Source organism: Bos indicus, chromosome 5 (assembly GCF_029378745.1).
Source record: "Bos indicus isolate NIAB-ARS_2022 breed Sahiwal x Tharparkar chromosome 5, NIAB-ARS_B.indTharparkar_mat_pri_1.0, whole genome shotgun sequence".
Classification (NCBI taxonomy): Eukaryota; Metazoa; Chordata; class Mammalia; order Artiodactyla; family Bovidae; genus Bos; species Bos indicus.
Window position 1 is genome coordinate 34,006,544 of NC_091764.1, and position 21,251 is coordinate 34,027,794.

Sequence of the window (21,251 nt, forward strand, 5' to 3'; positions counted from 1 at the left end):
TTCACTTTCACTTTTCACTTTCATGCATTGGAGAAGGAAATGGCAACCCACTCCAGTATTCTTGCCTGGAGAATCCCAGGGACAGAGGAGCCTAGTGGGCTGCCGTCTATGGGGTCGCACAGAGTTGGACACGACTGAAGTGTCTTAGCAGTAGCAGCAGTCTGAGTCACCTATTCAAAAGACTTGTCTACAAGCCCATCTTATCTCTGAAAATGATTCATTAAGAAACGGTATATAGAATCATAAATTCAGAGGATTTTAGAACCAGGAGAGATCTTTGAGAGCGCATCTGTTAATCTGAACTTCAGATTCTGCCTGAGAAAAAGTCCAAAAAGAAAAAAAGCTTGTTCAAAGACTGTAAACATCATTTAGTATGAATTATGGTGTTTTATTATATTTTCTCTTTTCAAATAAAGGTATATTTTTAAATGTTTATAAGTGATCCTCTTTACATGCACTAAAAAGCCTCTTGATGAAAGTGAAAGTGGAGAGTGAAAATGTTGGCTTAAAGCTCAACATTCAGAAAATGAAGATCATGGCATCTGGTCCCATCACTTCATGGGAAATAGATGGGGAAACAGTGGAAACAGTGTCAGACTTTATTTTTTGGGGCTCCAAAATCACTGCAGGTGGTGATTGTAGCCATGAAATTAAAAGACACTTACTCCTTGGAAGGAAAGTTATGTCCAACCTAGATAGCATATTCAAAAGCAGAGACATTACTCTGCCAACAAAGATTCGTCTAGTCAAGGCTATGGTTTTTCCAGTGGTCATGTATGGATGTGAGAGTTGGACTGTGAAGAAAGCTGAGCGCTGAAGAATCGATGCTTTTGAACTGTGGTGTTGGAGAAGACTCTTGAGAGTCCCTTGGACTGCAAGGAGATCCAACCAGTCCATTCTGAAGGAGATCAGTCCTGGGATTTCTTTGGAAAGAATAATGCTAAAGCTGAAACTCCAGTACTTTGGCCACCTCATGCGAAGAGTTGACTCATTGGAAAAGACCCTAATGCTGGGAGGGATTGGGGGCAGGAGGAGAAGGGGACGACAGAGGATGAGATGGCTGGATGGCATCACTGAATCAATGGACGTGAGTCTGAGTGAACTCCGGGAGTTGGTGATGGACAGGGAGGCCTGGCGTGCTGTGATTTGTAGGGTCGCAAAGAGTTGGACACGACTGAGTGACTGAACTGAACTGAACTGAACTTACATACACCACTCTGTTGTGCTTTCAATTTGTCATGATTTCTATTTTTCCTAGAGTATTTTGTTTGGAGTTAGCTAGAACTTAAAAAAAAAAAAAAAAGTTGCCATTCACTGTTTTTAGTCCAGCAGTAATTCTTGATCAGAGGTATTGCTAGAGCAAAAAGTACATGTGCAGAGAAAGAGACTTTTTCAAAGGCTATAGGAATATATTTTGGGTTGTTTTTGAACTCTGTACATAATTATTTAAATCTATTAATTTTCAGTTGATGAGAAAGATTTTTACTTTTGTGTATTCACACTGCTCAAAGACACTCACTGTTTAAAGTTAAATTTTTAAATGTAATATACAATACAATCTGTCCTCCTGTATCCAGAGTTGCAGGTTAACTTCATTAACTTCTAAAGTTTATTAGTATTTTCTCTCTTTGAGAAATCAGAATAATTGCAAAACATCTCAATGGGAAGGTTAACTCCTAGACATCTTAGGCTGGGCATGTTAATAAGAACATTTGAAAAATTCAGCTAGATGAGTCAAAGATTTTAATGTAAAAAATAAAATTGTGAAAGTTATAGAATAAAACATGGGAGGGAGCTTTTGGGGGGATAGGCAGTGAAGGCTCTGGAGTAGGAAATGGGAGCCACTCCAGTATTCTTGCCTGGAAAATTCCATGGACAGAGGAGCCTGGCGGGCTACCGTCCATGGAGTCGCAGAGTTTGACGCAATTGAGCACACAGTACAGCAATGAAGGAGGCTTTTCTCACTGTAGACGCTTTCGTACTGTATGAATGGTGTACTGTGTACATGTATTACCTAGTCAAATATTTTATAATAAAATGAAATAGTTCAATACAAAAATAAAAATAAAACATCATCTAGGAACCTGAACAAAGTTCTTGTGGAGCAGGTGTCAGGATACTGTAAACAAGACAGGACCAGGGGTCCATCATTTCAAGGCAGTGAGCTGTTCCTCTCTGCCCCCCTCAGGAGTGGTCAGTCCTTACTCCCCTGTGAGCTTCCTGTAGCACAGGGCTTCTCATCCCCAGTGCTCCTGGCCTTTGGACCAGATAAAGCTTTGATGTGAATAGCTGTCCTGTGTACTGTATGATGTTTAGCAGCACCTCTGACCTCTCTCTGCTAGAAGCCTACAATACCCTCTCACTTGTGATAGCCAAAAATGCCTCCAGGCATGGCCAATGTCCACTGAGGGCGGGGGCCAAAACGGTCCCTAGTTGAGAACCACTACTTTAATATAACCCTTTCTGTGGGCTTGTAGAAGTCATACCAAGAATTCTTAAACATTCCAGCCATAGTGACTGTGTTGTTAATGATAGATACCTTTCATTAATAGAGTACTTTACAATTTTAAACATATTATCACATACTTTGTGCATGCTCAGATCAAAAGTAAAATACAGTGGCAGAGTTAATGAAAACTATGTGGAGCAGCTGTACACGTTGCTTCTTTTAACTTCTAATCTTTGTTTTGTTTTCCTAAGAAATTGTGTTTGTGAGGATTATGCTGTATTGTCTGTAGGCAGATGATCAGTTGAGTCATCATTATTGTTAACGTTTTTACTATCACTGTGTATTGAGCTAAGAGGTCTGTGCTCCCTGTCCTCGAGAAGTTGAGAATGTACTTAGGAAGGAGGATAACTCCATAAAGAGATCATGAAAACATATAAGACCCCTTCCTATAATCCAATGAGTATACAAAAGTGCTATGAGAAGTCATCACAGGTAAATAATCACAATTGGTCACTGGAGGAAGACCTTATAGAGAAGATTGGCTTGAAATAATCTTTTTTTTTAAAAACCACACAAGCCAGCAAGCTGGGCTTTTTGAAAGAAATGTACTTAGTGGGCACTGGCTCAATGAGAAAGGAAGTGGCTGAGAAGTATGTTCAGGGCCAAGGTGGGGGGCGGTGGGAGGAAAGCCGAAAACTGCAAAGCAGATCCATTACAGAAGTGAAAGGTTCAGAAGGAACATCCTGGGAGAGAAATTTAAAGCGTTAAGAGGGGACTTCCCTGATGATCCAGTGGCTAAGACTCCACGCTCCCAAGGAGGCCTGAATTCCATACCTGGTCAGGGGTCCCACATGCCGCAACTAAGGCCCAGCACAGCCAAATAACTAAGTAAATATTCAGGGGAAAAGAGGAGTTAAGGGCAATCTTGGCTTTGAATTTGCTGTTCCAGGGGTTCGACTAGTAGAAACACTTAGGACTGGCAAGGGGAAAAGAGGAATACGCCAAGACATGGATTTTCAGGAAGAATCTGCCTCTGTAAATGGAGTGGGCTGGGCTCAGTAGGCAGCATGGGGGGAAGCGACCAGCCAGGCTACGATTGTGGAGCCAGAAGGAACAAGAGGAAGGAAGGGATGGTATGAAATGTTGATAGGACTCAGAGACTGATTAGATACCCGAGTTCCAAGTCTGAGTGATGAGGGGAACCAACATTATCGTGAACAGAAATAGAAAAGCTGATGTGTGAGGTCAGATGGTATGTTCAGTGGGGCACGTTGAGTTGGAGGTCACGACAAACATTCACGTGAAGAGGTCTCCCAGGCAGCTGGGATCTGAAAAGAATTTGTGAAAATTTTTCTGAGCAGGAGGAGGGAACCTGAGAGATTGTCTCTCCCCTCCAGCTTTCGCACTTTACAGATAAAGAAATACGTGGCATGTTAAGTGACGTGATCATTAGCAAGTAGGAAGTATGACAGAGATCCTATCTCCTAATTTCTAGAGGAATTCTAGTTTTGTAAAACGAAAAGCCCTGGGGAAAAGAGATCTGAAAGGCACCCTTGTGGGATGAAGACTGACACTTCAGGCTTGAAACTTACAAAGGAAAGAGTTTGGAGTGTATGAAGGAAAGCGGGGTGGGGGTAGGGCTGCCCCCACACAGAGCACAGAGGATGGGAGGAGAACAGGAGCTGGCAGTGGAGGCTGAGAACAGTTCCTCTGAGAATGCGGATGCTTGCAGATGCAGTGAGAAGCAAGGTGGTGGGGTTCAGGAAACAGTGTCCCTCCTTCGCGGGGAGGTGAAAGGTTGAGAACTTAGAAAAGGCCACTTGCCTTGATTAGGAGGAGGCAGCAATAGTAGCTGTGACAGTCGCCCTCGCTTACCAGAACCAGGGCAGGTACGGACCCAGTTGTAGAAGCTTTATAGCGACTCTGTGAGGTAGATACTGCTTCATCTCCATTTTACAGATGACAAAACTGAGACAAAGAGATATTAACCTACTTGCCCAGAGTCAGCACAGCTCCTGAGGGGTGGAGCCAGGATTTGCCAGTGGAACTAGGGTTCAAGGGAGTGATGAGAACAGGGGTAAGCTGTTTAGATTGTTGGCCATAGAGACAGGAGCAGGCTGATTGTTCAAAGTCACTTTGCAAATATGGAGCTGAGCGGGATTGACAGAAGTTGGGGGAGCCACCAGAGGGAGAGTGGGAGGCCAGGTCCTAGCAGAGCTGAGACCAGGAGCACTGGCTAAGTCATGAGTTTTGAGTAAGAAGAGAGAAAACACCGTCTCTTCTGAGACTGCTTACTGGATCCCAGTCTTTCATTACCCAAGGTCATTCCCCACTTCCCAAGGACCCTGGGTTTTCAAAGATTGTATCCACTCTAAGTTTTTATTTTAGTTGAAGTATAATTTATATGCAGTGCAACAGCTGGATCTTAAGCATACTGTTTAGAGAGTTTTGACTATAACTTGAATTATATTAATTCACTTCCCACTTTTGGTACTCTAAGATATATTACACTGCCAGTCAGAATCTAGGATTATCACACCAAGTTAAGGCAATCTTGCCAAAACTAAGGACTCATGACATTTTAATTAACCTGTTTAGCCTGTTTGAGGCCTTTCGAAATATAGTGAAGCAGCTCACAGATCATATTATTACCATCTGAGAGTCCGGTGAGCCAGGGACCTCCAGTATGTAAATAGACTCAGTTGGTTGTGGGAAGAGATGTCGTGGGAAGAGTTATCAGGAAGACAGAACCATAACTGGCCTTATACCTAACACATTCTCAAAACCACTGACCTAGCTGTCATAATTCATTCCCAGGAGCTGAACTAGGAGAGGTAGATCTTATTCTTAATCACCAATAATCATTCATAGCAGTTTTGAAGTTATGTGTACCTGACTGGATATTTGGCTTCCCAGGTGGTGCTAGTGGTAAAGAACCTGCCTGCCAATGCAGGAGATGTAAGACTCAGGTTTGATCCCCGAGTCAGGGAAGATCTCCTGGAGGAAGGCATGGCAACCCACTTCAGTATTCTTGCTTGGAGAATCCCATGAACAAAGGAGCCTGGCAGGCTACAGTACATAGTGTTCCAGAATCGGACATGACTAAAGTGACTTAGCACACGTGCATGACTGGCTATTTAATGTCATTTAGGGATTCTTGTTAGGAGAAGGCAATGGCAACCCACTCCAGTACTCTTGCCTGAAAAATCCCATGGACAGAGGAGCCTGGTAGGTTGCAGTCCATGGGGTCGAAAAGAGTCGGACACGACTGAGTGACTTTGCTTTCACTTTTCACTTTCATGCATTGGAGAAGGAAATGGCAATCCACTCCAGTGTTCTTGCCTGGAGAATCCCAAGGACGATGGAGCCTGGTGGGCTGCTGTCTATGGGGTCACACACAGTCAGACACGACTGAAGTGACTTAGCAGCAGCAGCAGGGATTCTTGTTATGTTTTAGATATGATTGTGATATGGTGGTATTGTTTTAAAAATGGATCTGACTTTTTAGAAATATGTATTGAAGTATTTACAGGTGATATCTGGAATGTCTTGTAAAATAATTCTAGGTAATACTGGGAGTAAAACTTCAACAAGACTGGCCTGAAATGATCATTATTGAAGTTGGTACATGGGGGTTCATTATTATGTTATGTTCACTTTTGTATATGTTTAAAAGTTCTCATAATAAAAAATTTCAGAGGTTGAAAAAAATAAAATTAAGAATATCAGTCAGGGTTTAACTGCATATAAACAGAGATCTCTTGTATGTTAAGCAAAAGGGATTGAATACAGGGAATTAAAGCCTGTAAAATTGCTAGAAAAGATGGCAGACCAGGCTTTGGGCTCAGTCTCTAGGAATAAACACAGAGTACCACCACTCAGCTCGCCTAAGGGTCTTCTCTTATGCCTTCATCAGGAAGCCAGCTTCTCATTGTTTGAACTGCATCCTCTGGGAACACATCACTGAGGCCAAATCTGATGGTCAGGAATTCACCACCACAGTTGTTGGCTGCACTGTAGCACCTGCTAAAATTGTACCAGTGAAATGGGTGCTTGGTCCCCACCACTTTGCTCTCTATTGCATGAGTGCTAAGTCGCTTCAGTTGTGTCCAATTTTTGTGACCCTATAGGCTGTAGTCCACCAGGCTCCTCTGTCCATGGGATTTCCCAAGCAAGAATACTGGAGTGGGTTGCCAATTCCTACTCCAGGGAATCTTCCTGACCTAGGGATTGAACCTGGATCTCCCACATTTACAGGCAAATTCTTTATTGTTTAAGCCACCTGGAAATCCCACCCTGCTAATCAGTAGATTGGGGGATTAGTTCAGTTCAGTTCTGTCACTCAGTCGTGTCCGACTTTTTGCAACCCCATGGACTGTAGCACGCCAGGATTTCTTGTCCATCACCAACTCCCAGAGTTCACTCAAACTTATGTTCATCGAGTCAGTGATGCCATCCAGTCATCTCATCCTCTGTCATCCCCGTCTCCTCCTGCCTTCAATCTTTCCCAGCATCAGAGTCTTTTCAAATGAGTCAGTTCTTTGCATCAGGTGGCCAAAGTATTGGACTTTCAGCTTCAACATCTGTCCTTCCAATGAACACTCAGGACTGATCTCCTTTAGGATGGACTGGCTGGATCTCCCTGCAGTCCAAGGGACTCTCAAGAGTCTTCTCCAACACCACAGTTCAAAAGCATCAGTTCTTTGGTGCTCAGCTTTCTTTATGGTCCAACTCTCACGTCTATACATGACCACTGGAAAAACTGTAGCCTTGACTAGACGATCCTTTGTTGGCAAAGTAACGTCTCTGCTTTTTAATATGTTGTCTATTGGTCATAACTTTCCTTCCAATTTGGGGGATTAATTAACAAACTACAATTTCAGTTGCTAAGAAACTTTGTGACAGATTGGCCCAGTCAGTGTTTGTTCCCACTTCTTTCTAGTCCAGTTCTGCAAGGATGAAAAATTGAAAACTACATTTCCTACATTCATTTGCAGCTACGCTTCTAGAGAGGATTTAGATTCTACCAATTTTTCTTTCTGTTAGTGGAATCTAAGTGTATTTTTGCTTATTTATCCCCCAAAGTAATTTTGGACAATGTTTAAATTATAGTATATTCTTTGGTTTGGTTTCCTCTCTACAGTTTTTAACCAGCTTTTACCAAACCAGTATAAACTCTTCGTACTCAAGAATGTGTTCTTTGATCTCTCTGCTTCGGCTAGATTCATCTGAATGGGTGTTCTGTGCACACTTGGCCACCATGTCTTTGCCTGTGCTGTTTCTAGTGCAAGGAATGCCTTCCCTGCTGCCGCTACTGCTGCTGCTAAGTCGCTTCAGTAGTGTCCGACTCTGTGCGACCCCATAAACGGCAGCCCACCAGGCTCCTCCGTCCCTGGGATTCTCCAGGCAAGAACAGTGGAGTGGGTTGCCATTTCCTTCTCCAATGCATGAAAGTGAAAAGTGAAAGTGAAGTCTCTCAGTCGTGTCTGACTCCTAGTGACCCCATGGACTGCAGCCTACCAGGCTCCTCCGTCCATGGGACTTTCCAGACAAGAGTACTGGAGTAGGGTGCCATTGCCTTCTCCGAATGCCTTCCCTACTCCAGTCTAAATCCTATTTTTAAGCATAGTTCATATCCTAACTATTTGTAAAATCTTACCTGATTTCTCCAGGCTCCAACTTCCTTCCTTCCCTCTTTCCTTCCCATGTGTACATATGTATGTCTCTGAAATCTTTCTGGACTTATCTTTGTTTTACTGTACAGTTTGGTCTCTATCATGCAAGTGTTTTATTGTTGTTACTTTATATGAAAAGGTCTTTCTTGTTTCAGTAGGCTGTATGTGCTTAGTCCTCATTCATGTCCAACTTTTTGTGACCCCATGGACTGCAGCCTTCTAGGCTCCTCTGTCCATGGGCATTCTCCAGGCAAGAATACTGGAGTGGGTTGCCATGCCCTAATCCAGGGATCAAACCCAGGTCTCCCACATTGCAGGTGTATTCTTTACCATCTAAGCCACCAGGGAAGCCCAAGAATACTGGAGTGGGTAGCCTATCCCTTTTCTAGGGGATCTTCCTGACCCAGGAATCAAACCAAGATTTCCTGCATCACAGGCAGATTCTTTACCAGCTGAGCTACCAAGGAAGCCTGTAAGCAATGTTAAATTCTCTGTATAACCTCTTTTTTGATCTGTATCACCATGAAGAGTTAGAGAAGTTTGTGTTTTTTACATGGGTACTGTTAGTAAAATGTACCAATAAGCATACCAAGATAATACTGCTTCTTAAGAATATCTCTGAGTTTTGTAGTGAAGGATCAGAAATGTTCTGTGCTTAGTAAACTGTCATTTGTAACCTGTTACAGACGCTGGGGGATAGTCATTGTTGTTGGGTTAACATCAAGATCTTCACATGATGATCTCATTCAATCTTGTAATTAACTGTACAGTCTGATAATTGCTTCTGTCCTTCAGTGAAACTATAATTCTTTTGTTTCTTAAACTTGACCTGCACTTCCTGTCTCTTTGTCATGGGCCATGTTCCCCTTCATTGAGAAGTCTCAGCTTAAGGCCCGTCTCCACCTATTGTCTCCCATCCCCCGGGCACTGCGACTGGCCTGCAGTAGCAGGCTGGATGTCAGTTTATGGCAAGTCAAGAAGTTAAGGAGCATTTTCAGTAATGATGTAGAACTGTGTTATGGACATAACTCAGGATGGGAGACTATATCTTGTTAAGTGAAAAAATATGTCTTAAAAACTCTGTGGTATGATTTCCATTTTTGTAAATGTATACATATTTTTAAAAAATCTATACTTATTCCTTTCATTTAACAGATACTTATCAAGTGTCTACTGTGTGCCAGGCACTGTATCTGTGTGCATAGAAAAACCCCTGAAGCTGATACTCCAATATACATATACAGTGATCATCTCTGCTTGCTGAGATAACAGGTGACTTTTTTCTTCTTATTTGTTTTTTCCTTCATTTGCAAGCTTGTGTTTTCTAATTTTTCTACACTTATATTATTTGTTAATATGGAACTAACACATTTTTTAAAAAACATGTCTGTTCTTCAAATGTGTACTGTGTAGTATTACATGAAAAACAATAGACTAAAAACACTAAAATTCCAAAGTTAATAAAAGAGAGCTAAAAAGGAAGACAGAAAGGAAAAGAAAAAGGAGAAAAGAAGGGAAGAAGAAGCACGTTAAACTTTAACACTGGCCCATTTTGGGTGTTGGGTTTCTTGTACAATGTTTGTTCTAAAGATTCTGCAATGGGTATGTATTAGCTTTAGAATCAGAACTTTTTTTTTCCCCTTTTTAAATAGCCAGTTCAAATGTGACTTTTCTGTGAAACTGCCTCAGATCCCTGAATTTGACCTTTTCGAAAGCTTTTAAAGTCCTTTTATCACCTAGCACTCAATAAATATACGACAAATTGAATGGGTAGTATTTTCTAAGTATGGCCTTAACTTTCATAGTGATGAATGTCACTAATTTTGTTACTTTTCCGCATTTTTCCAGTTTTTGTTTTCAAGAAAAAGTTAGATTTCAGATAGGCTATTTCACAACAATAAAAATGTATTCTTTAAAAAAAAAAATAGGAGATTACAACCTAGACAAAACAGAGACTGACAAAAAGCCATGTGAGGCGAGAACAAGAAGATGCGATCTGTAAGGCAAGGAGAGAGGCCTCAGAAGAAACAAAACTTGCCAGCATCTGATTTTGCACTTCTGGAACTGTGAAAAAATGAATTTCTCTTTAAGCCAAAGGCAAAAATAAATGTATCCTATGTGATTAACTTAGTAGTGGCATTTGCCTAATACTGACATAATTTTAATGGCCAGAACTTCATCTATTCTTTCTGTTCTTTTCCTCTTTTGTCCATTGCATGTGTGTGTGTGTGTGTGTGTGTGTGTGTGTGTGTGTGTACATAGTATATATTTGTATACACACTTGTATATTAATATAAAAGTTTGAATACAAACAGTAGACTCAAATCTGTTGTTAGTCACCTTTTCCTCTCCTTAGAAATTTTTTGTCTAGTACCCTATTTCCTACAAGTTTATGGAGAGAAAAGGACTCCTTAGCTCAGATTGGAAATGCCATCCACTGAGTGAACTTTCTAGAAGCTCTGCAGGATCGCTTCAGTAGCCTCTGAGGGAGTCATTTAGGTGAAAGCCAGGGTGGCAAGACTCCTAGGAATGACCCAGTCTGGTCCACTTGTGTGGCTTTCTTTAGAGGGGGCCAAAAGGTGATGGGGGCTTCAGCCTTTTTAATGCACTTCAACTTTTGCAAAGAAAACACAGGCTGTAGACATTGCTGCTGTGTGAAGGCACTAAAAGCAATTAGTCATGGCCCGAGCTCCAGCACTGCCACCCTGGCTGGAAGAATCAGCTTGGAGCTGCCAGGTTGGCTTTAGATCAGGAGTTCAAGGAGCTTCGGTCTCTTGTCCCTGCTTCCTGGTTTCTAGAAGAGGCCTTGCTCTGCAGAAAGGGTGAGCCTTCTGGAACCTGAGATAGTAGACAGTATTTATTTTGTGGAAGCTTTAAAGGATCATGGAACCAGGGAAGTCTCGTTCTAAATGTGTGAATGAAAAGGAGTAACGTGTGGCCTAGCTGTTGGGAAAAGAAGAAAGAAATTATTGAAGAATTATCATTCCAGAGTACTTTCTGAGGGTCCAGAAAATATTATCATATTTTTACTATTTTAAATATTACATATTTTAAATATTACTTCCTGGGTATTGTAGGATGTTTACATTGGCACATTGGAGTTTTCACTCTTAACTAGGTTACAGTTGTGGAATTCAGGGTCAGACAAAACATCAAAACATCATCCAAGGGGGTTTACCATTGGAGGTGAAAAAAAAAATCTTAGTGACATTCTGCTTCATCCCTTGGTCCTGAGACTCACTGAGGACTCCCTTGGTCCTGAAACATCACCTCACTGAGATTATCCAAGTGAGGCTCCCATACCTTTATAGGCCTGACTTTGAAAGTTGCATTTCCCTCTTGAAAGGATTCCTGGACCCAGTACCAACATGTGCATGTGCGTGGGTGTGTGTGTGTGTAGGCTTCCCCATACCAACAATTGTCGACCCAATTCTGACATTATCTACCAGTAGCTAGAATGAGATTCTACAGGTCGAGGTCTTCATCCCATGAAACTGCCCTCCACTTCAGATGCCATCACAAGTCCGAGTTGTTACCTGTGCTGCTGACTGGCCATAAATCAGAGGTTTTCATGATCTCCTCATTGGGTTCCAGTAATCTTCCAGAAGAGCTCACAGAACTCATGAAAACCTGTTTACTCACTTGGTTACCCATTTATTACAAAGGATATCAAAGGATACAAGTGAAGTGAAAGTGAAGGTCACTCAGTGGTGTCTGACTCTTTGGGACCCATGGACTATACAGTCCATGGAATTCTCCAGGCCAGAATACTGGAGTGAGTAGCCTTCCCCTTCTCCAGGGGATCTTTCCAACCCAGGGATCTAACCCAGGTCTCCCACAATGCAGGCAGATTCTTTACTAGCTGAGCCACCAGGGAAGCCCAAAAAGATACAGACCAACAGCCAAATGTAGCAGTACAGTGGCGAGGTCCTCAACAAAAGAGCTTCTGTCCTTGTGAAGTGTGGGGTTCAGGATGTGGGGAGTTCTGGGTCCCTAGTACGAATACTCTCCGAATCTCCTTTATTAATTTTTTTTCGCGGCTTCATTATATAGGCATCACTGATGAACTCATTGGCCATGAGTGATTGACTGAAGTTCTCTCCTCTTCCCGGAAATCATGGATAGGACGGAAAATTCCAGTCCTCTAATCAAGTGTTTGACTCCACTGGCAACCAGCCCACATCCTTAGGTGCTTTCCCAGAGTTGGGTCATTAACATAACAAAAGACATTTATCACTCTTACAGTGTATGTAAGTCGCTCAGTCATGGCCAACTCTTTGCAACCGCATGGGGTTTGTAGCCCACCAGGCTCCTCTATCCATGGAATTCTCCAGGCAAGAATACTGGAGTGAGTTGCCATTCACTTCTCCAGGAGATCTTGCCGACCCAGGGATCGAACCTGGGTCTCCCTCATTACAGGCAGATTCTTAACTATATAAGCTCTAAGGGTTTGGTGAGCTGTGAGCCAGAAGTAGGAACGAAGACCAAGTATGTATTCTTTATAACAAATCGGGGCTTCCCTGATAGCTTAGTTGGTAAAGAATCCATTTGCAATGAAGGAGACCCTGGTTTGATTCCTGGGTTGGGAAGATCCACTGAAGAAGGGATAGGCTATCCACTCTAGTATTCTTGGGCTTCCCTTATGGCTCAGCTGGTAAAGAATCTGCCTGCAATGTGGGAGACCTGAGTTCAATCCCTGGGTTGGGAAGATCCCCTGGAGAAGGGAAAGTGACAGTCATAAAGTGAAAGTCACTCAGTCATGTGTGACTGTGACCCATGGACTATCGAGTCAGACATGATTGAGTGACTTTCACTTTATGATAAATCACAGTACCACACCTCTGTGGCCACCTGCTTTTTGATTTGTGATGCTGTGTGTCTAAAACTCTGTAGTGATAGTGCTGAGTTGCTAAGCCTAACTTGTGTCTGACTCTTTGCAACCCTATGGACTATAGCCTATCAGGCTCCCCTGTCCATGGAATTGCCCAGGCAAGTATACTAGAGTGAGCTGCCATTTCCTCCTCCAGGGGATCTTCCCAACTGAGGCATGGAACTCTCATCCTCTGTCTTCTTCATTGGCAGGTCTTTACCACTGAGCCACCTGGGAAGCCTGAAACTCTTATATATTAATGATGACCCCTTTGAAATTTAAATCACAATCATCCATGTAGGGGAAAATGTGAACTCGGCAAGTCTTTCATTTCTGTGAGGAAATATAGTTTCAGGTGGATTAACCTAAATCCCCAGAGTATGAGTTTTTAATTCCCTAATTCCCTGACATGGAGTGATTTCATTGAAGAGATTGATTTAATCTCTTGCAGTTGATGGATAAACTGTTTGCTAAATTTCAAAACACAGATTTGTCCTTTGCTGCTTGACCTCCAGGTTGGGTGGTTGATCCTGCATGATGCCATTTATTGAGGATTTGCATTTTTATTAAATGGGGATTGCTAAATCAGAGGTGCTTTTGTGTCCGTTCGATCTGTACCCAGCTATGTGTGTGCCCTGTGGTCTGACGCATTAAAACAACTGAATCGCTTTCCTTTTAAACTTACTGCTTCATAAAAGGGCATCTCTATTGACTAAAGATGACATGGTATTTCTATAAACGTGAACATAAAGATTATGGGACATGACTCCTTTTATAGTTAAAAGTGTAGGGAGATTTATGAAAGACATAAAATGTACAGTCTCTATAATTTGATGTACCAAGATTGCTTTAATACATTGAATAACAAAATGTAAAAGTTATCAGTAAATTGTTTGTGTGTAATAGTTTATTTTTAATCAGTGGTATTTGTATGTTTAATTATTTTTCCTTGTGTTGTATTTTAGGGGTGTCAACCTTATATTTTTGCTGCTATCCTTTTGTAAATACTCTCAGAAAAAGAGAATTTGGACCCATTTTTTGACGACAGGTAGTTTCTAAACATGATGCATTTCAAAAGTGGACTTGAGCTAACTGAGTTGCAGAACATGACAGTGCCCGAAGATGATAACATCAGCAATGATTCCAATGATTTCACTGAAGTGGAAAATGGTCAGATAAATAGGTGAGTATTTTTCCACTAACACTTTCTCTCCAATGAAAGAAAGGTCTCTAAAATATTATTCTGGTTTTTCAGTTATTCTCTTGAATTATTCATTACTAAAGTTATGCTCCATTTGAAGATGTAATTTGAATTTCATATGTGACATCTGTTGGGCATAGTCTGCAATAGCAGATGAAGCAAATAGGAAAGGAATTTATTCATCCTTTCGCATCTTTCAATTGAGTCTAATAAAAATGTATAAATACATTGGACCCCAACCAGCCCTAACTTTTCAAAAGCTTTATGCTTATGAATTAGACCAACTGTTGGAATTTAGCTGCACGCCATATCTGAATGTGTACTACAGTCATCTGGCTTCGCCCACATTTTAATCAAGAAATGGTCAAAGTTGCGCTTGCCGACGTTCACATGTTAAAACGACAAATACGTCATTACAAGCATCATTTGTAACATGGATTTTGAGTAATAATAACATAGGGCTAAATGCCTCTGTGAGAAACTAGAGAAATAGTACATGAAACAGAGAGAAATGAAGAGATACTGTGAGTGAGGGAAGGTAGGGGGCAGATAGGAAGAATGCTGGCCTGGCAGCTCTCAGCCTCAGCTGTGACCATAAGTCCTTCCAACCCTTGGGTCCTGTGTTTCTTAAGGTACAAGAATAGGACTAAACTTAAATATATATATGTATGTATATTTTAATGATTCGGGGCGTTATCTGACCTGATTTTATTTTTTTTAATTTATTGAAGTGTAGTTGATTTATATATTGTGTTAGTTTCTGGTGTATGACAGAGTGATTCAGTTTTGCATGTATATACACTCTTTTTCATATTGTCTTCTAGTATGGTTTATCATAGGATAAATTGAATATATTGATATTGAGTATATTGATAATTCCCTGTGCTATCCAGTAGGACCTTGTTGTTTATCCATGCTATGTATAGTAGCTTGCACTTGCTAACTTAAAACTCCCAGTCCTCCTCTCCCCCACCCCCTTCCCACTGACAGCCACAAGTCTGTTCTCTATGTCTGTGAGTCTGTTTCCATCTCATAGATAAGTTCGCTTGTGTCATATTTTTAGATTCCTCACATAAGCGATATCGTATGGAATTTATCTTTCTCTGCCTGACTTACTTCACTTAGTATGATTGTCTCTAGGTTCATCCACATGGCTGCCAACTTATGTAGATCCCTATCGGAAAGTTTTTCAGCTTGGGAGTTTGTGTGTGGTTTGTTTGGAGTTGAGGCCTCCTAAAAGGCTGGAAGAAAAGTGAAATATGTGGGGACTACTTATTAGAACATAGACATGCTGCACTTGGGAGGGCAGGGTCAAAAGGAAATTGGGAGGAAGGAGGATGAAAACATTTTGTCAGCTAACCAGGCATCTCTGCAGCAATCCTTTCTGATAATCTCTGCATTCTGATACAATGTGTAATTGAAAGTCAGGGGTAGGATTGGGCTGCCCTCATTTACATACACTCAGAAGTTTCAGCCCCCTCTCCTCCTTATTCTCTTCCTTAAATGTTCTCAGAGATTAAGTCTCCAACCCAAATACTTCCTCACTACCATCCAAGTATCATTTACCGTGTGGTGATATTTCTTATTGTTGGACCCAAGTTTGCTTCTTTGACCTTTCCTGTGTAATTATTAAGAATAACTGCCATTTCTTGAGTGCCAGTTGTGATTTTATATTACATATATCCTTATAACAATCCTTAAAATATCATGCAATGTATTCTTTTGCAAATAAGGAAATTTAAAAATTTAGTATACCAATAAGAACGTGGAAGCTCAGAGAAATAAATAACTTGCTCAAGGGCACATACAGGTCTGTAAGAAATCTGTGTCTTTCTACCCTCTTCTGCTACCTCTGTTTAAAATGCTCCAGCATGAATGAAAAGGATAGTTCCTACTCTCAGTTTGAACCCTGCTAAACTCTACTAGTGCTGTTTTCTGCTCTGGGTTCCTGGGGTGTTCTGTAGTCACTACTGATTTCCACTGAACAATGGATGGGACATCCGTCAGCTGTTTCACAAGTGCAAATTTTGGGTTTGTAACAACTTCATTCCCAAATCAGTGTAAGCCTTGAGGACCTTAAAACTAGAGTCCTTTATAATATTCAGTTCAGGCTCTGAACTTGATCTTTAAGGGTTTTACTATGAAAAAGTATTGTTTTGGAGGCGATAACCCCTTGCAATAAGAGAAGGCACCGCTTCTCACCCCTTTGGGTGCCTGCCAAGAGAGCCCACTTGCCTACTAGGCATGGGCTGTACAGCCTCATATTTTTTGGAATTTTATTCCACTGTTGCAGATGCAGTGTGATGCATTTATTTGTCCCCTCTTTGGTTGACATGGTTTATGAATCTTGCTTCACTTCTGGCTCTAGACCAATAAAAATTAAAAATAACATATTACAGCATGAAGCCCAAAAGGTAAATAATAATCAGAAAAGAGCCCCCACCCCCATGATTTCTGCAAAGCTACACCTGAGTACCTCTGACTCTTCTGGTAGCTTTTTCACATTCGTGGGAAGAAGGTAGGCCTGATTATATGAATCTAAGAGAATCCTCTCCCAGAACAGTGAACTTCTAGGTAACAGTGCATCTTTGTAAGGAAGCTAGAGAAAATGTTGAAAGCAAATGTTGAACCCTGATTACCTGGCGTCCAGCTGATAGCCTTGCCTGGAAACTTCTCCCCCTAGGATACTTTAAGAAGCATTTTTTAAAGTTTAGTTAAAAAACAGAGTAGAGCCCTTTGGGTATTAGGACTCCTGCCCATCTTCCAGTTCAGTTGTTTTATTTCATGCCCTAATTTTTTGGGTGGTAGTCATAGAAATCGTGCCCAACTCTCTTATGATCCCATGGACTGTAGCCTTCCAGGCTCCACTGTCCACGGAATTCTTCAGGCAAGAGTACTGGAGTGGGTAGCCATTCCTTTCTCCAGGGGATCTCCCCTACTCAGGAATGGAACCTGGGTTCTCTGCCTTACAAGAGAGTTCTTTACTGTGTGAGCCAGACAGCAGAAGCCCTGCAGTCATAGAAGTCTACCCCTGGAACAGCAAAACCTTTTGAAATGTCCACTGGGCCAGTATTGCTGACATTTTAATGTGCATTTGAAACACCTGGAGAACTTGTTAACATGCAGATTCTGACTCAGTAGCTCTGGAACTGGGCTTGAAATTCTGACTTCCTGCAAGCTCCCAGGTGATGCTGGACCTCATTTTGGGTAAGGAGCTCTAGACACTCCTCTAGATGTGATCTTCTGGAGAGGAGGAACCGTCCTAACCATCTTTATATCTCTTATACCTTGTTATCATACTATAATGGTGCCCGGTACAGGGCAAACATCTCAAAGCATTTGTTAAATGAAAGTGACAGAGACAGAGAGAGCTCTTACGTACATGGTTTGAATTTCAACTTGTATTGAACGCTGGCTCTATCCACAGGTCTTGTGTGATCTTGTGCTTTGAGCCTTAGTCCCATCTCTATAACACAAGCATGAAAATAATACCTGACCTCCTGGGATTGCTGGGGAGTATTAAACACAACGCTGTTTGTAGGTTAAGGACTCAAGCTGTACTATCAGCCAGCTTCAGTTCAAATCCTGGCTCAATGGGTTAGTTATTAGTAATCTAACTTTAGTCAAATTACTTAATTTCCCTAAAATGGAGCTAATTATTGTGAAAAGAGATGAGAAAACTCATATAAAGTACTTGGCACAGGGTCTGGCAAGATATGGGAAAGTCTCTAACAAAAGTACAGAGCTCTTTCTTTGGCAAGCACATCTTTCTTCTCCACCCAAGGACTAACAAAACTGTTTTAGGTTTGGGGTGATTGTTGGTTATTGTTATCCTAAAGTTGTTGAAATATTCATAGATGATACTAACTGTGTCCAGGCAAATATTCACATATTTTCATATTTATATACTGTTCTCATCTCCATGTATAGTTATTGTTGTTATGACCCAGGAAGCTTGTAACAAAATCTGAGAGTCTCCTGAAGATTTTCCTTAATGAGAGACTCGTCACTACACACTCGAGTCAGCCTTTTTCCTCTCGGTCCCCTATCTTTCCGAGTTGATGAACTATGTTTGTATCATTGGGAGGACTCTTGAAAAGTCATCACTTCTTTTCTTCTAATGTCTTTTCTGTACCTTTGGGAAGAAGAGGCCATAACTTTTTCTTACATTCAGTTTTCATGTTGGAAAATTCTTCCCTCGCTTTAATCACTCCTGCTCCAACAGAAGTCTGTTTTCTCCTATTTTCAGTAGAGTTTATCCACCAAATAAGGCTTTGTTCACCTCTCAGTATTCTCTTTAAATACCTACTGTTTCTTTAATTCATTTATGTTTTCCAGTCTCTTTCATACATGCTTTTTGGTCCTTTTCTCTTTCCTTCATATAGAATGTAGTGTTTCAGGGGAGGAGCTAGGAAAGGTTATTTAAGTTCAGCTATTCATCTCTTTTGTGTTATAAATCCTCCAGTGAAACACTATAATCTAGTAAGTAACCTGATTGGTGGAGATTAAAATAGGAAGATTATTTTCCCATTGTACAACCCATCCTTAATTGGATTGTTGTTGTTGGTTTATTTTTGGTTTTAAATAACTGCTCTATATTGCTTGCCTCCTTCACATACCTCAGTATAATGCCTCCTTTTTTAAGGCTTTGTCTATTGAAGGTCAGCATGACAGCCACTGTAGATTTTTGTTTTGTTTTGTTCACAGAACAGTTGTCTACCTAAGAGTTGATCGAATTCTGCTTTATGGGTACAGACCGACCCAGCGAAAACTCTTTCTTAATAATACTCTTATCATCCTGAGACCACATGTCAAAGACATCTTCTCCAATAGCCCATTTTTAAGTCAATAAAGAGGTCTTTGCCAGAGGTCAGTGCTTTTTTAACAGGCAATTGCATTTTTAAAATGGTGAGATTACAGAAACTTGTGATAAGCTGCTGACCTAGTTACTGTAAACGGACTTTTCCATCACACAAAAAAGATTGTTTTTGTTGTATGCGTGTGTGTGTTTAAGTTTGCAGCAATATAAAGCAAAGATTGAAAAATAAAAGAGAAGAAAATGTGGAAACACCATAAAGAAAACACAGAGGCTTTCTTTGAGTACTTCATTCTTACCGAGCAAGATTTCCCTGTAGCCTAAGCCAGTCTAGTTCCTCAATGGAAGAGGAGCCTTAGGTTTATGAAGGGTTCCTCTGAGTTGCTGATGAGAAGGGCAGGTACATAGAAGGAGTGAGAACATGACGCCACCACTCTGAATGCAAGATTAGTGCTTAGTGCCACAGTTGGAGCCACAGAAAAATCGTAAATAGGTCAGAGTCAGAAGAGTCTGTTCAATCTAGAGTATCCAGCACACACACAGAAGATGAGGGTCGTGCACCAGGCAGGAAAGCACTGGCTTAGAGGAGGATGGAGGGTCTCTTGAGGGGAGAGTGCATTCCTAGTAGCACTGTTTTTCAGTCCCTGTTCTCCGAATGCCCTGGTCTTATCTCCGTCCTCACCGCCTCTTGGGAAGACCATTCGGAAGAGCAGGGGGAGCTAAGGTTGAACGAGGCCAAATCAAATTCAGCAGTACCTGGAATTTGCAGGCCAAGCAATTTGTACTGAAAACTTTTTCATTAGGAGCGCTAGTAAAGATTTTTGGGAAAACCTATTAAGCTTGGCTGCATAAAGTAGACGGAAAGAGGCAGAATCGGGAGGCACTTGAGGCACAATGTGTTTTAATAAGCTTTTTATGGTTACTCATCACAGCAGCTCTGCAAGTCCCTTGCATTATTTTCCTCCTGTGGAAGCGTTGCAGCAGGGAGCCAGCAGGCATGCAGGGGCCTCGTCTTCCTCCCCTCCCATTGCAGCCTCTGATCCTGCGGAATGCCCCTGCATCCTGGTGCCTTGATCCATTTTTCTCTGTCAGCTTTCTTCCCCAAGTCTGGGGTGCACTGGCAGGCCAGGAGCTTAGAATTGCCATAACAGGAGACTTATGGTGTTTGGTTTAGTTGATTTGAAAATGTTGGGGATTTTCCCCTTTATTTAAAAATAATGAAAATTCTCTTTGGAAAGCAAGTCCCTCCACAAGAAAGGCAAATGGGACTTTCTGGATAATGATTTGGCTCACTTAAGTTGGTTGTTAAAATTAATCTAATTCCATGCAGTCTTTTATTTAACAGAAGCACTCAGTATGAGTCCATTTCATTTTGGCAAGTCCAGCACCCCCGTTTCCTTGGGCTGCCAGGATGAAAAGGAAGGTTGCGCTCCCTTGTCCCTCTCCAGCCAGATCTGTAAACCTCAGTTCTGTGGAAAGATTTAAAATGTTAAGGGTAAAAGAAGGGCCAGGGTTAGAGTACTGTCAGATGGGTCTCCAGAGAAGTGGCTTTCATTATGTCATTCTCTTGCTAAGACCCTGCCATGCTATTTCCCAGACCTCAGCCTTTAAGATTCCTCTGGCTAATCCCACCCAATAATGGTTTTTCCTTTTCTGGCTTCCTTATTTCATCTCCGTTTTGCATGGTCTGATGTTCCTATTCTGGTGTTTTGGTTTGTTGTCGTTCAGTCGCTATGTTGTCGTTAAGTTGTTTCCAACTCTTTGTGACCCATGGACTGCAGCACGCTAGGCTTCCCTGTCCTTTACTGTCAGAGTTGACTCAAACTCACGTCCACTGAGTCAGTGATGCCATCCAGCATTCTCATCCTCTGCCTCTCCCTTCTCCTGCCTCAATCTTTCCCAGTATCAGGGTCTTTTCCAATGGGTTGGCTCTTTGCATCAGGTAACCAAAGTATTGGAGCTTCAGCTTCAGCATCAGTCCCTCCAATGAACTGGTTTGATCTCCTTGCTGTCCAAGGGACTCTCAAGGGTCTTCTGCAGCACCGCAACTTGAAATCATCAATTCTTCATCACTCAGCCTTCTTTATGGTCTCACATCCGTACAGGACTACAAGAAATGCTCCTCAACTGGAAAGTCACCTCCTGTGTTTCAGGAGACCAAGGTTTTCTTCACTTCCTTTTCATTTCTGACAGTCACTGGAAAGGTTCTAGGCAAATGCAGATGCTGAAGGAAATAAACC

The 21,251-nt window shown here is 41.6% G+C and overlaps 1 protein-coding gene across 2 annotated transcripts in view; it reads left to right on the forward strand.

Annotated features, from left to right (window-relative positions):
* SLC38A1 (solute carrier family 38 member 1) overlaps positions 1-21,251 on the forward strand; it is a 78,775-nt gene that overhangs the window by 5,494 nt on the left and 52,030 nt on the right. For both annotated transcript variants that reach the window (XM_070789232.1, XM_019960741.2), the window contains exons 2-3: positions 9,280-9,396; positions 13,960-14,177. In XM_070789232.1, coding sequence (XP_070645333.1) covers positions 14,056-14,177 — 122 coding nt within the window. In that variant the 5' untranslated portion in view covers positions 9,280-9,396; positions 13,960-14,055. The remainder of the gene's footprint in view (positions 1-9,279; positions 9,397-13,959; positions 14,178-21,251) is intronic.